Raw genomic sequence first — 15,748 nt, 5'->3', positions numbered from 1 at the left:
TTCATGGACCTCTGTAATAACCACACATTCCTAGAAATCGGCGTAGCGCCCTTCTCGTTTGTGGGACCGGAAACTCGACAATAGCCTGTATCTCCACAGTCACCGGCCTTACCTGTCCCTGACCCAACTGTTTTCCCAGGTATGTGATGGTGGCTCTGCCAAATTCACATTTGGCCAGGTTCAGAGTAAGCGAGGCTTCCTGAAAACGGCTGAAAACGAGAGAGAGTGTTTGTAAGTGGTCAGACCAGGTGGATGAGTAAATGACAACATCATCCAAGTAGGCATCACAGTTATTCACGCCGGCCAGTACTGCCCATAAGGCGCTGGAACGTAGCGGGTGCGTTACGCAACCTAAACGGCATAACCGTCTACTGGAGAAAATGATCTGGCGTGACAAAAGCAGATATTTCAGATGCTCTGGGAGTTAAAGGTACTTGCCAGTAACCTTTTAACAGATCAAGTTTGGTTACAAAAGATGCCGATCCCACTCTATCAATACAATCCTCCATTCAAGGAAGAGGAAATGAATCATGTTTGGTAACAACGTTAACTTTCCTGTAATCATTACAAAGCCGAGGAGTGTTGTCAGATTTTGGTACCAGCACACACGGCAAACTCCACGCGCTGGCTAAACCGTGTTCTAAGAGATAGCTGACTTCCTTCTGCATTATTACTCTTTTCACTGGGTTCACTCGATAGGCATGCTGCTTAATGTCCTTCCACGTCAATGTCGTGGTACAGGACTGCAGTTTGATGAGGATGATCAGAAAAAAGTGATAAATTATCCTCTATCAGATCAGTGATGTCAGCTCGAGCGGGCTCAGATAGGTGGGCTAAATATGTCTCTAAATCATTTAAGATCTCCGAATTTTTCAACCGCTACCCAGCGCTTCACTTTTCTGGAGCAGTCCGTCATCAGAGGGTTCATAAGGAGAAACAACACTAGCGGCGCACACTGGAGATGGCGCACCCAAAGGGCTCCTTGAGTGACACGATTTCAACATATTAATGTGACAAACCCTAGACTTTCTCCGACGGTCTGGGGTCTGGATCACATAATTGTTCTCGCTGAGTTTCTGTTCCACCACATATGGGCCAGCGAACTGGGCTAGCAAACTGGACCCTACCACAGGCAGCAACACCAACACTTTCTAGCCCGGCTGGAAACTTCTGTAAACAGCCTTTGTATGATAACCAGCTTTCATTTCAGCCTGCGTATGAGTCAGATTTTCCCGAGCTAATTGGCATGCAAGGTGGAGTTTTTCCTGAAGTCCACTAACATAATCAAGGACATTATGTTGAGTTTCAGACGTTTCTGACAACCACTCCTTCAGAAGCTGGAGAGGACCACGGACCACATGTCCAAACACCAGATCCGTAGGACTGAATCCCAAGAATTCCTGAGTGGCCTCCCTGACGGCAAACAACAATAACGGCAGACCCTCATCCCATTCTCTACCAGACTCCGCACAGAACTTGCGCAGCATAGCTTTGAGGGTTTAATGGAATTTCTCCAGAGCACCCTGACTTTCTGGGTGATATGGACTGGATTTTACATGTTTTATCTGCAACTCATCCACAACCTGCACAAACACTTTTGAAGTAAAATTTGTTCCTCGGTCTGTTTGAATAACCTTTGGAAGCCCGAAAGTAGAGCAAAACTTAATTAGTGCTTTTATTATCGTTTTTGCTTTCAGTGTGTGTAGTGGAATTGCCTCTGGGAACCTTGTTGCTGAACACATTATTGTAAGTATGTATTGGTGTCCGGATTTAGTTTTTGGCAGGGGACCAACACAATCCAATATTACTTTTTCAAACGGCTCACCTATTACTGGAATAGGATGTAGCGGAGCAGGTGGGATTGGTCTATTAGGTTTCCCCGCCACTCAGGCACGGCTGGCAGCCGGCGGAGCTCACGGGCGCGTCACTGCAACTCCCCCTGGCTTCTGCTCCGCGGCTGCTGAGTGAGCCCTCATCTGGGACTCTCCTCAGCTCTTTCTGGGACAGTGGCGCGGCTGCCCCTCTGTTGGTCTTCCTTGGTCTCTTGTGTTCTGGGGGCCTCTGGATGTCTGGAGTTTTGATCTCCTCCATACCTGCTTCATGCCCTGGAGGACGGGGCTGTGGCCCCCCCACACCCTCTAGCAGATCATTACATGGAGGAACCTTTTAAAAAAAAACAAGCGCGTCCATGCTCACAGGTGTACACACGGGTGATCACACACACAAACTACACCCTTTTTGGCTCCTACCTCAAAGCACACTGTGTTCTGTTGATCTTATGTGCTGCACAATAATGTTTAACATTTAGTATTTACTGTCATATTCCCATATATCATCGTGATGTTGTTTATTATGTTGCTCTCGTTTTCTTCTGCTTGTTTTCTTTTTTCTTTCTCAACAGGTGAAATTTAAAAAATAAAACAAAAAAACAATAACATGTAATATTTAGTATCTACTGTTATCTACTGTTATCTACTGTTAGCTAGTTTATTGTGATGGTGTTGTTTTTATTATGTTGCTCTTTGTTGTTTGTTTTCTCTTCTGGTTTTTTTTCTCCACACAGGTGATCCAGGTGTTTTTCTTTCTTTCTTCCCCCCTTTCTCACCGTCTCTTCTCCCCTCCTCTCTTTTTCTTTCTCTCCCTCTCTTTCTTTCATTCTTTCTCCCTGTCCTATCCCCCAGTCATGTCTGTCCCGTCTTTAAAAAACGAAAATAAAATAAATACATAATAATAATAAAGGTCAATCAAATGGACCAATAAGGCCATGATGATCCACTTGGTGAAGTAAATCTGTTTGGCATCTTTCTGCCTTCAGACAACAATTCTGACGGCTAAAGATCCAAACGGGCAAAAAAAAAAGAAAAAAAGAAAAATAAATGACAGGATGGCATGTGGCTGCAGGATGCTGTGGTAGCCATGCTGGTTCAGTGTGCCGTCAATTTTGAATAAATCCTTGATAGTGTCACCACAAAGCCTCCCCACACTATCACACCTCCTTCATGCTTCATGGTGGGAACTATGCATGTAGAGACCATCGTTCACCTTTTCTGTGTCACACAAAGACACGGTGTTATGGTGGCCGGTAATAAACAAGCCCTCGGCAATGACTGCAGCACATAGACTTACATAGTGGATGTGTTATGTGACAGCTGTGTGCAGGCAGGAAAAGGACCCAGAGTGCAGACTCCGGAGACAGACGTGAACTCAAAAAACAGCTTTAATGCTGAACTCAAAGTAACAAACCTCCAAAGTACAAACATTAACGCAGGCAGGGGAAAAATCAAAGCACACAGCATAAGCAAGGGTAGATAAGAGTAGATCACAACCATGACAAACTGAAACACAGGGCTTAAATACATAGAGGGAGCAATCAGGGAATGGACAACAGGAGGGAAACACAGCTGGGGCAAATCAGAACTGACGAGACAAGGAAGCGTAAACTGAACACACTGAGATAAGACAGACACCTTCAAAGTAAAACAGGAAACACATAACACAGACTGAACAAAGACACAGACTCACATGCAGGCACTACAACAGAGACGTGGGACCAGGGCAGACAGAGACACTGACTGGACACGGGGATATAGCAACTAAGGATTACACAGAGACAAACCATAAGACATGACTGTAACAAAAACCCAAAGACTAGAAACTGTAAATAATATAATAAACTCAAAAACCGGGTGTTACATAGATGTTTGGCACATTTGGCAGTGCACACTTGTGAGACTTGCGTTGATTGCATGGATACCCTTTCTATGGATGCCCATTATTCATATTTGTTTACAGCTTGTGTCTAAGCTCACTGTCTAGGCAGAGTGTTCTACACAGCAGATAGTGCACAGTGAGTAATACATAATTCACTCAAACATACCTCAGTTTATTCTTCTGGTGTTATTAGAATAGAATAGAATAGAATAGAATACTCCTTTACTGTCACTGTACATTTACAGCATGAATGGGGTGCAGGAGGAAAAAAATATAAATAGTACAGACATCAGGAATAAAGAGCAAACAGAAGAAATAGTCAAGAGGAATATATACAGAATTACACATTAAAAGAAAAAGTGCTTTGAAGTAGTGCAAAAGACTTGATCTGCATGTGAGTGTCCTGAATGATGAGGGTCACTCAGACCATGGATCAGATTAGTGAGGTCGTGGGCAGGGATGGCAGTAGTGTTTGTTAACAGTCTGAATGGCCCAGAGGAAGAAGCTGTTAGTGAGTCTGGAGGTTTGGGGCCTGCCTGACTAACCAGAAGGCAGCGGGTCAAACGGGTAGTCGGCAGGCTCACCTGTGATAGCCCTGGTTTACCTGATACAGGAGGATCTGGCGAATGCCTCCAGGTGTGTCCAGGTGATACTTTTGGTTAATGACCCTCTGTGCAGCCTTCCTGTTCTCAGTCGTGGTTCCTGAACACCAAACACCAGGCAGAAGGAGAGTATGCTCTCCACTGAGGAGCGGTAAAGGCTAGCAGCAGCTTCTGGTCCAGGTTATTCTTCCTCAGGACACGGAGGAAGTGCAGCTGCTGCTGGGCCTTCGTTACCAGGCTGATGGTGTTGTGGGTCCAAGAGTGGAGTGGACCTGTCTGTGCCTCCTGAAGTCCATTATGAGTTCTTTGGTTTTAAGGACATTCAGCTTCAGGTTATTTTCTGTGCACTAGCTGGACAAGTTTTTAAAACATAAAAATAAGTTTTATAAGAAGTAACAGGCTTAGATTGTCTAAATAATTGTAATTTCTTTTTATAATTTCTGTTTTCAACTCCTTTTTCAGGAGAGAATTTCAGCGTTCTCACACAGCAATGGAAGCACAAGCTAAATAACTGAGGTCCTAAAATTGGTCCTTCCAGCACTCTAACTGTACAGACGTGTTCATTTGGACACAATGAATGCGATCAGCTAATTAAGATCCAATTACTGAACTGATTTACAGAGTCAACTGCTTTACACAAGACCAAAACTACTGCACCCACGATCCCTCCTTTATCAAAGTCCCAACTTTGATAAAGGAGGGATAAAGTAACAACATGCAGTTTCGGTCGAATGCTCTAAATCCAGACAGGGTTTGTCTTTCTGTATGTTCTTTCAGCTGCTTGCTTTACTTTTTCAATAACCTCAGAAAAGCCCAGGTAAAATCACTAAATGTTTGTTTCCAGCTTTATATACTGGAGGAACAACTACATTTTTAAGGACAAAGAGAATTACGCCCTCTAAATAGCTTCATTTATAATTTGAGTGGCAACTGCCAAAAGAGGATCTTTTGTCTTTGAGTTCTTCAGTAATGTAATCTTTTTTTTTCTGTTACCAACTTATCCACCAGTTTAGATTACATTTTTTTAATTGCAGGTACAGCATCTTATATATGTATATGATGCTGTACCTTGCACTGAAGTTTGAAGTTATTCTAACATATGGAACAGCAGTAAAAACAGCATTTCAGAAAAACTAGCTGAGCAGGTTTAATCTGGCCGGTCTCCAAATCTTCAGTAATATGAGGAGCGGTTACTGAAGCGTGACACTGAAGCTGCTTCTAGTTACATAAACTTTCAGCCACACCTCAGAGTTTAGTCTACGCATTAACAGCTGCTTGGAATTAGCAGCTTAAGCATTTTCCTCACGGTAGACTCGAGGTGGTTGAGTCTTCACTGAAGAATGCCACACGACTAAGCTGTAGTGCCTTTTCACTGTGCAATACTTTGTTAATATCCAACAGTACAATAGACTTCAATACGTGAAATGTGCCATTCCCTTGTGTTCTTATTCCTATTTATCCCTGATAAAGTAAAATCAAAATGTACCATTACATTAAGAGGAGCAAAATGAAATCAAAATAGGGAAATTGTGTATGAAGAACATGACTGATAACTGTTGTGTCTTAAGTTTTGTTATAACACAGATTGCATTACAAGGGGGGAAATTGAGTTTTAAAATGAAGGTTTTGTTTTTAGGCAGCTCTGAATGGAGTCAGGAGTTTAAAAGATTTAACATGATGATTGAACTGATTTTATTTCTGAACACAGGTTTGGAGGTCCAGAGGACAGGTACTCAGAGAGGAGAATTGCTGAGGGTTTTTTAGATTATTTTGGATTTAATTTGAAATAAGGGGCTTTATAATCATTTTATGACTTTTGGGGTGTTTTGATAATTTAGATACGGTAAAACAGGCTGTTACGGCCGAGACCGTTTTGGACGAGTGACAGGACTCAAACGCAGGACGCCGAACAGCTCGTAAGTAGATTTTAAGAATAAAGTTTAATGTTTCCACAAATATTCATAAACAAAAGGTGAGAGTAGACAAGTACGACGTTCCACCACTGAAACTAAGTAATGATCTGGTCCGGGTCAGAGAGGACAGCTATTCCAGGGATTGGACTGGAAAGCAAGTCACATTTGATCCAGGAAAAGGTCGGGGTCACTGTAACAGAGTGCAGATGTTCAGATACGGATAAGGAGACATATGAATATGTTGCTGATTCAGAATTCTCCTTCGTACTGCGTACTTGCCAAAGGAGGTCGGAGATGACGTAGAGGGGTGAGTAGTCCGGGTGTGAAATCCAAAAAACTCCTGGCGTGGAGGCAGAGAGGCAGGTAGGTAATTTGGGTAATAGCCTGTGGGACTGCTAGATGGTCCAGCATCCAAGTAGGTGCTCTTCGACAGGGGTTGACAGTTGGGTGTAGCTAAGAGAGAGGCGCACAAAAGACAAACATACAGTGAGGCAAAGTGATTCACAAAATACATAGGGAATGATGGTGGTGGCCTGCACTGACTGATGTTAGCAGAGAATCTGGCGAAGAGAGATTGAGAACGCTGGCCTTATGAGTCCCCGGCTAAATTACCCACAGGTGTAAGCGATCAGCAAAAACACTGAGGCCCCTCCCCGGGGTGGAGACGCCGGCTCGGAGGGAGACACACTGGCACACACCCGGACCATGAAAGAGGCAGAAATTGTTATTTTCATTTTTAAGCTAAAGGATTAAAATGAACTGAATCCTGTTCATAATAAGTTGAATACCAATCTTAAAGGGAAACTGTGGGACAGCTTGAATAAAACATATGCTTTGTAGAAAGGAAGATTTGTGGAGTAAAAATGTTTGATTTCTTTTTGATTTCTAGAATAAGCGGTTATCATGCACACTTACAGTCACAGACATGACATAGATTAGTTTCTGGGGTAAAGATGAAAAACAGTTTGCTTTGTCTTTGCTTAGCAAGAAGTAATGCAGAAGGTGTGGAAATAGGCCTGCTCTGAATAGGTCGACAGGAAGGATATGAAGACTGAGACAGAAAAATGTGGGTGAGCTTGCAACTGAATGTGCGCCTGCAAAATAAAATTTTTTTTTATTTTTGTACAGGATGTTTATGATCAGATAAGAGAAGAAGAGAGCTTCTTAAAATTGTGTCAAAAGTGTCGCTTAACCAAATGAATAACATTGAAGATTATTTATGTATAAATGATTTGTTATACACACATTGCAATCGTGCTCATAGGAGTTGTCACTCGGTAAAGTGAAGGTCAAAAACGTCGTTCAGCGTGACTGACTGAACTGATATATTGTAGGGAGGACCCTGAGTGCCGATGGATGAATGCCAACATGCTTATACACATAATGAGGCTGATCCTTTTGATTAGAGAGTCCCGAACATGATAGGTTGAACCAAGTTTGAAGAATTAAGAGAACAATTGATGAACATAATAGGTTATGGAGGCGTAGCAGGGAAAGTGTTTGTTTATTCTTTACAGGAGATTCCAGAACCAGAGCAAAACCATGGCGAGAATCCAGGAACCAACCAGAGGAAGGGGGACCCCGAAAAGAAGCACAGCACAGAGAACCACAGTACCAGCAAATGTGTTGTTTAAGAGACTAAAAGCTTGTTAGACACAGGTTGAATGTGCGCGTAAAAGTAATGAAGAGTAATGAGAGGGACTTTAGGAATAGTTTGCAGGATTTCTATGTTATGTAAATTGCCCAAGAATAGTGTTAAGACCGGATATATGTTACCCCTAGAGGGGGTGAAAACCAGGAGTAAATTTTACATTTTAACTCTATAGAGGCCTTTTAATAGGATAAAGTTAATTATACATGATTGGATTTTATAGTGAGCATTGAGGGAAGTCAGAAGTGCGGTTAAATTGTGACTCTGGGGTCAAAAGCGGATGGTAGGAAGAGAAGCAATGATAGCTCACAGCCCAGCGTAAACGCGAGGTGCTGTATAAGGGCGTGATTTATTTGTTTGATTTATTTGTTGTGGATACAAGTAACTACGCCATAGTAATAAGGGAACATTGAAAGGGTTGGACAATTGAAAGGTTTCATTTTTGATATGATTTCTTTTGTTATATTTTAGCTATTATTCTCACATGAAAGTAAACTTAATGGGAGAAATTAGGAATTATGTTTCTGGTTTCTTGGGAAACACGAAAGGGGAAACTGTTGGGATTTAAATATACAATCTGAATGCTTATTTGCTGATTATATGTATAAGAGAGGCGCAACTCTGAGTACAGTCTGTGCCAAAAGTACTAACAGGAAACTGCGTGCTTTTGCAGAGAAAATAGGAGCTGCAGCCAGAAAGTGAAACTAAGCAGAGTCTTTGATCGAAACTCAAAGTGTGTGTGACGTCTAGAGGAAGTATATAAATAACTAGGCTTCCTGTTTGTGCTTCAGACCGGTACATGACTTTTCTTTTTATGTCAGGATGTCATGTTGAGGCTTGTTGTTTCTGTGTGACATTGATGACACGCCTCACAAACTAGAACAGCCTTTATTAAATCCATATATAACGACTGAATGGAGGCTGGAGTGGATACTAATCATCATTGTGCTTTTACTTAACAAATGAGTCACCTGAACATAAAACATCTTCATTAAACATTAATAAATATTTATGTATTTTATGAGAGCTAGAAGAAAGAAGGGTGGAACTTCAATACTGTCCTGGATGCATGCCGACTATAGTTTATGGCCAAAGACTGTGTGTATTTAATGCCAGTTTAGGTTCATTCTTGAATAAATTATTGTGCTTTTAAATTTCCAACAACATCTTCCTGGAAGGTTTAAACTCACTCACAAAAGTGAAGAACATTTCTGTGCATTGGGTGTGTTGCTGCTTAAATGCATCATCAGACATGCAATAAACTGTAATAGACTGTGCTGTCAGTCAGCTTGTTGGTATTTACCAGGAGATTAAAAAAAGCTCCTGGTTCTGATCACTGACGCCAGCAGCTGCTGCACACATGAATCACCTCTGTGCAATATTTAGCAAAGACTTCCTGCAAAACATTTCCTGTAAAAGTAACTTATGTTGACTGAAGCTTACCTATCAAACTGGTGAAGAAAGTCAGTCATAAACAAGAAAAGAAATTCTGGAGTACCACTGTAAAATTCTTCAAACACAAAATAAATAGTTCAAATAAAGTCGTTTTTGCAATATTTTGAAATATTACTATAAACATATTTATGAACTGACACAATTGTGTTTTCCATTGTGAAGCTTTTATTGGTGTGTGTGCTCACATGTTAGATTTACAAGACGGTGTGATTTTTTCATATTGCTATCACCAAATATATCGGTCCGAAATTACAGATCCGGATTCTTTTTGATGGGAAGAAACACTAGTGAAAGTTATTTTCTGAATTATAATTAGAGGATATTTGGAAACTCCAGCATTTTGCTATATTTGGATTTGACTGTATTTTTGCTTTTCTCGTACAATTTGTCATATTGGCTCAATCGATGATGAAAGTTAAACATTAAAGTTTTCTATATGCTTTCTTTCGCAGTAGTGTAAAACTCAAATACAGACCACTCAAAAAGGTCCAAAATTGAACAAATGTTTAAAATCATTTGCTGCCGACAGAAATGATGAGCTAATGGAAGTGGACTGATAAATGAAATGGATGCATGGCTGATAGACACTGCTCGCTGCTGAATAAAAATGATTGTGGTATGGCAGTATGGCTAAACAGGTGTTGTCTCAAAGCACAGGAAGAATTGTAACAAAATCTTAAACTATCACCTATCTGGGGTTTTGGACAGTTAATTATTAGAGTAAAATGATAAGCTGAATGTTACCAAGGTCCAATTCACAATGGGTTCAACATGTGAACATGAAATGTGTTGTGGAGTTTTGAGTCCGTCTGACAGAGTTCTGGCTCCACCACTCACAGACTACGTGGTGCTGAAGTTTTAAATCAGAGTAATGCTTTCTTGTTCTTTCCAGTCTGCCTACATTAGGCTACCTGAATGCAGATTTCACTTCAAGGTTGTGTGGTAAAAGTGTCATGGCTGACTGGTAGTTTCAGCTGCAGAGAGAAACTGTGATGTTTTATGAGCCAGCGACATGTGATAACATCAGCATCCAGATAAATATGTGCAGGTGGAGTAATGGTAGATATCGTCCTGGTTGAAGGTGTGTGCAGACACAGCTTGAATGCAAGTGTCTCTCTGCTTTTGTCCTCCTGAAACAGCCAACAACACTGACTGTTGCAGTGCTGTTTCACACATGCTCTGTGACATTTTTCAGAAGTGACCTGCTACATTTTACCGCTGTGACTGTGAACAGGTTCAGTCCTCTAATTAGAATTCTCGTACCTGCAGTAAGATTCGTATTGGTCTTCTTTGAGGTCTCGTTTATTTAAGGGGAAAAGTTGTGTCAGTTACCTGTTGCATTAAAGTGTGATGACAACAGGTCCTGACCAAATGTCCATATGTGGCGCAGTGGGAGTGAGACGCAAAGTTTCTGCTTACATCACATTCTTCTGCACCTCTGTGGTTGTAAAAGCAGCTGTATGTGAGTGTCAACTGTTAGTTGTGTTAGATTACCACTGTCAAGTTTAATAATCAAATTGGATATTTGAGTTGATTGTTTACATTACAAGGAGATATCAGACCCCATAAAACCACAGTCATATACTCTGGATTATCAGAATCACTCATTTTTATCCTTATCTACTCTTTTTTGTCTCTGTGTGTTTATATACCACTGCAGCATGTCACTCAATTTTCTCCCACAGTTTGTGTTTACCTGTTTTGTCTTTTTCTGGGTGGTGTTATTTTTTTTCTCCTTAGCTTTCCTCATGTTGTGCATTTTCCATTGTTATACCTCTCTGACCTGTCTTCCCCATGTGATGTTTTCGTGCAATGTATGTATGGTCAGAGGGTATGATGGCGCCGCCATTGCGTGCAAATGGTCGGCAGCCTTAACATGAAATTTCCCACTCGTGGGACTAATAAAGGCATCTCATCTCGTCTCATCTCATCTTCCAAATACTGCAGGGTCTTTAATTTACAACAGGAAACATGATGAAATAACTATTGTGATTTGCAGAAATATAAACAAAGCTGAATATAACTCAGTATTAACACTGACTATTGTAGAGAAATGATTATTATGAGAAATTATTCTCATCTTTAAAAAGTCAGGAGACACTTATTAATCAGTGCAAAAAGACTTTATTTATGATAAGCTCAGTGTTGAGATTGTAGACATCACTATATTTTTAATATCAGTCCTCTGATCACACAAGTTTGGAACACACAAACATCAGGAAAACATTTAACAACTTCTCTCTGATAGATATAAATAAATAAATAAAACCATAATAAATAAGAATAAATATATGATTAAACATTTGGTTACTTAAACATTTCAAATGGTCACAGGTACTTCAGTTTGTTGCTTCATTTGGAGGATGTGAACTTAAGAAATGTTAAAAACATGATCTGAGTACATGTGACGACAGAGCCAGAACTACTGTAAGGAAGCTGATGTTGTTGAGAATAGCAGAGGAGGTGGTTGTTGCTGTCGCTGCAGTTATGGTTGTTGAAGCAGCTGTAGTTGTTGTCGCGGCGGTTTTGGTTGTTGTTGGAACAGTTGTGGTTGTTGTTGCTGCTGTTGTTGTTGTTGTCGCTGCAGTTGTGATTGTTGTTGGAACAGCTGTGGTTGTTGTCGCTGCAGTTGTGATTGTTGTTGGAGCAGCTGTGGTTGTTGTCGCTGCAGTTGTGATTGTTGTTGGAGCAGCTGTGGTTGTTGTCGCTGCAGTTGTGATTGTTGTTGGAGCAGCTGTGGTTGTTGGAGCAGCTGTGGTTGTTGGAACAGCTGTGGTTGTTGGAGCAGCTGTGGTTGTTGTCGCTGCAACTGTGGTTGTTGTTGGAGCAGCTGTGGTTGTTGTTGGTGCAGCTGTGGTTGTTGTTGGAGCAGCTGTGGTTGTTGTCGCTGCAGTTGTGGTTGTTGTTGTCGCAGCTGTAGTTGTTGTCGGTGCAGTTGTGATTGTTGTTGGAGCAGCTGTGGTTGTTGTTGGTGCAACTGTGGTTGTTGTTGGAGCAGCTGTGGTTGTTGTCGCTGCAACTGTGGTTGTTGTTGGAGCAGCTGTGGTTGTTGTTGGTGCAGCTGTGGTTGTTGTTGGAGCAGCTGTGGTTGTTTTCGCTGCAGCTGTGGTTGTTGTTGGAACAGCTGTAGTTGTTGTCCCTGCAGCTGTGGTTGTTGTTGGAGCAGCTGTGGTTGTTGTCGCTGCAGCTGTGGTTGTTGTTGGAACAGCTGTGGTTGTTGTCCCTGCAGCTGTGGTTGTTGTTGGAGCAGCTGTAGTTGTTGTCGCTGCAGCTGTGGTTGTTGTTGGAACAGCTGTGGTTGTTGTCCCTGCAGCTGTGGTTGTTGTTGGAGCAGCTGTGGTTGTTGTCGCTGCAGCTGTGGTTGTTGTTGGAACAGCTGTGGTTGTTGTCCCTGCAGCTGTGGTTGTTGTTGGAGCAGCTGTAGTTGTTGTCGCTGCAGCTGTGGTTGTTGTTGGAACAGCTGTGGTTGTTGTCCCTGCAGCTGTGGTTGTTGTTGGAGCAGCTGTGGTTGTTGTTGGTGCAGCTGTGGTTGTTGTTGGAGCAGCTGTGGTTGTTGTCGCTGCAGTTGTGGTTGTCGTTGGAACAGCTGTAGTTATTGTCGGTGCAGCTGTGGTTGTTGTTGGAGCAGCTGTGGTTGTTGTCGCTGCAGTTGTGGTTGTTGTTGTCGCAGCTGTAGTTGTTGTCGGTGCAGTTGTGGTTGTCGTTGGAACAGCTGTGGTTGTTGTTGGGGCAGCTGTGATTGTTGTTGGAGCAGATGTGGTTGTTGTTGGAGCAGCTGTGGTTGTTGTTGGAACAGCTGTAGTTGTTGTCGCTGCAACTGTAGTTGTTGTTGGAGCAGCTGTGGTTGTTGTTGTCGCAGCTGTAGTTGTTGTCGGTGCAGCTGTAGTTGTTGTCGCTGCAACTGTAGTTGTTGTTGTCGCAGCTGTAGTTGTTGTCGGTGCAACTGTAGTTGTTGTTGTCGCAGCTGTAGTTGTTGTCGGTGCAACTGTAGTTGTTGTTGTCGCAGCTGTAGTTGTTGTCGCTGCAACTGTAGTTGTTGTTGTCGCAGCTGTAGTTGTTGTCGGTGCAGCTGTAGTTGTTGTCGCTGCAACTGTAGTTGTTGTTGTCGCAGCTGTAGTTGTTGTCGCTGCAACTGTGGTTGTTGTTGGAGCAGTTTTGGTTGTTGTCGCAGCAGTTGTGGTTGTTGTTGGAGCAGCTGTGGTTGTTGGAGCAGCTGTGGTTGTTGGAGCAGCTGTGGTTGTTGGAGCAGCAGTTGTGGTTGTTGTTGGAGCAGCTGTGGTTGTTGTTGCTGCAGATGTGGTTGTTGTTGGAGCAGCTGTGGTTGTTGTCGCAGCAGTTGTGGTTGTTGTTGGAGCAGCTGTAGTTGTTGTCGGTGCAGCTGTAGTTGTTGTCGCTGCAACTGTAGTTGTTGTTGTCGCAGCTGTAGTTGTTGTCGGTGCAACTGTAGTTGTTGTTGGAGCAGCTGTGGTTGTTGTCGCTGCAACTGTGGTTGTTGTTGGAGCAGCTGTGGTTGTTGTCGCTGCAACTGTGGTTGTTGTTGGAGCAGCTGTGGTTGTTGTTGGTGCAGCTGTGGTTGTTGTTGGAGCAGCTGTAGTTGTTGTCGCTGCAGTTGTGGTTGTTGTTGTCGCAGCTGTAGTTGTTGTCGGTGCAGCTGTGGTTGTTGTTGGAGCAGCTGTGGTTGTTGTCGCTGCAGTTGTGGTTGTTGTTGTCGCAGCTGTAGTTGTTGTCGCTGCAGTTGTGGTTGTCGTTGGAACAGCTGTGGTTGTTGTTGGGGCAGCTGTGATTGTTGTTGGAGCAGATGTGGTTGTTGTTGGAGCAGCTGTGGTTGTTGTTGGAACAGCTGTAGTTGTTGTCGCTGCAACTGTAGTTGTTGTTGGAGCAGCTGTGGTTGTTGTTGTCGCAGCTGTAGTTGTTGTCGGTGCAGCTGTAGTTGTTGTCGCTGCAACTGTAGTTGTTGTTGTCGCAGCTGTAGTTGTTGTCGGTGCAACTGTAGTTGTTGTCGCTGCAGCTGTAGTTGTTGTTGTCGCAGCTGTAGTTGTTGTCGGTGCAACTGTAGTTGTTGTCGCTGCAGCTGTGGTTGTTGTTGGAACAGCTGTAGTTGTTGTCGGTGCAACTGTAGTTGTTGTCGCTGCAGCTGTAGTTGTTGTCGGTGCAGTTGTGGTTGTTGTTGGAGCAGCTGTGGTTGTTTTCGCTGCAGCTGTGGTTGTTGTTGGAACAGCTGTAGTTGTTGTCGGTGCAACTGTAGTTGTTGTCGCTGCAGCTGTAGTTGTTGTTGGAACAGCTGTAGTTGTTGTCGCTGCAGCTGTGGTTGTTGTTGGAACAGCTGTGGTTGTTGTCGCTGCAGATGTGGTTGTTGTCGCTGCAGATGTGGTTGTTGTCGCTGCAGTTGTGGTTGTTTTTGGAGCAGCTGTGGTTGTTGTCGCAGCAGTTGTGGTTGTTGTTGGAGCAGCTGTAGTTGTTGTCGCTGCAGCTGTGGTTGTTGTTGGAACAGCTGTGGTTGTTGTTGGAGCAGCTGTAGTTGTTGTCGCTGCAGCTGTGGTTGTTGTTGGAACAGCTGTGATTGTTGTTGGTGCAGCTGTGGTTGTTGTTGGAGCAGCTGTGGTTGTTGTTGGTGCAGCTGTGGTTGTTGTTGGAGCAGCTGTGGTTGTTGTCGCTGCAGTTGTGGTTGTTGTTGTCGCAGCTGTAGTTGTTGTCGCTGCAGTTGTGGTTGTCGTTGGAACAGCTGTGGTTGTTGTTGGGGCAGCTGTGATTGTTGTTGGAGCAGATGTGGTTGTTGTCGCTGCAGTTGTGATTGTTGTTGGAACAGCTGTGGTTGTTGTTGCTGCAGTTGTGGTTGTTGTTGGAGCAGCTGTGGTTGTTGGAGCAGCTGTGGTTGTTGTCGCAGCAGTTGTGGTTGTTGTTGGAGCAGTTTTGGTTGTTGTCGCAGCAGTTTTCGTTGTTGTTGGAGCAGCTGTGGTTGTTGTCGCAGCAGTTGTGGTTGTTGTTGGAGCAGCTGTGGTTGTTGGAGCAGCTGTGGTTGTTGGAGCAGCAGTTGTGGTTGTTGTTGGAGCAGCTGTGGTTGTTGTCGCAGCAGTTGTGGTTGTTGTTGGAGCAGCTGTGGTTGTTGTTGCTGCAGATGTGGTTGTTGTCGCTGCAGATGTGGTTGTTGTCGCTGCGTTGCAGCAGGCTGTGTAGAGGATCTTACGTCATTTTCATATTTCATCACATTAACCACATCTTTATGAATAGGAAATTCTTTGACAAATTAATTTTTTTCCTACCAACAACAAGAAGAACGATGACAAACATCTTTGCGATCATGGTGATGCTGTTTTTCTGCTCCTGTCTCTGAAAATAAAAATTCACTGTGGTTATTATGATTTAAAGAAAGCATTATTCCTACAATTGCCTTAATTAAGCTTTCTAAAGTTATCTTG

At 43.0% G+C, this 15,748-nt stretch overlaps 1 protein-coding gene across 1 annotated transcript; it reads right to left on the bottom strand.

Annotated features, from left to right (window-relative positions):
• Positions 1-11,476: 11,476 nt before the first annotated feature.
• Positions 11,477-15,705, bottom strand: LOC147303122 (uncharacterized). Its single transcript, XM_086280964.1, has 2 exons — positions 15,593-15,705; positions 11,477-15,498 (listed from the first exon to the last, which is right to left on the bottom strand). Exons 1-2 carry the CDS (start codon positions 15,703-15,705, stop codon positions 11,685-11,687), a joined length of 3,927 nt encoding a protein of 1,308 aa, XP_086137090.1. The 3' UTR covers positions 11,477-11,684.
• Positions 15,706-15,748: the final 43 nt, after the last annotated feature.

This window comes from Aulonocara sp. 'chitande type north' Nkhata Bay, linkage group LG22, assembly GCF_057382095.1.
Source record: "Aulonocara sp. 'chitande type north' Nkhata Bay isolate Kocher_YH1m ecotype deep benthic linkage group LG22, A_spYH_male_GT1.1, whole genome shotgun sequence".
Classification (NCBI taxonomy): Eukaryota; Metazoa; Chordata; class Actinopteri; order Cichliformes; family Cichlidae; genus Aulonocara; species Aulonocara sp. 'chitande type north' Nkhata Bay.
The sequence above is the reverse complement of the archived record's forward strand: the minus strand, read 5'-3'. Positions and strand labels throughout refer to the sequence as shown.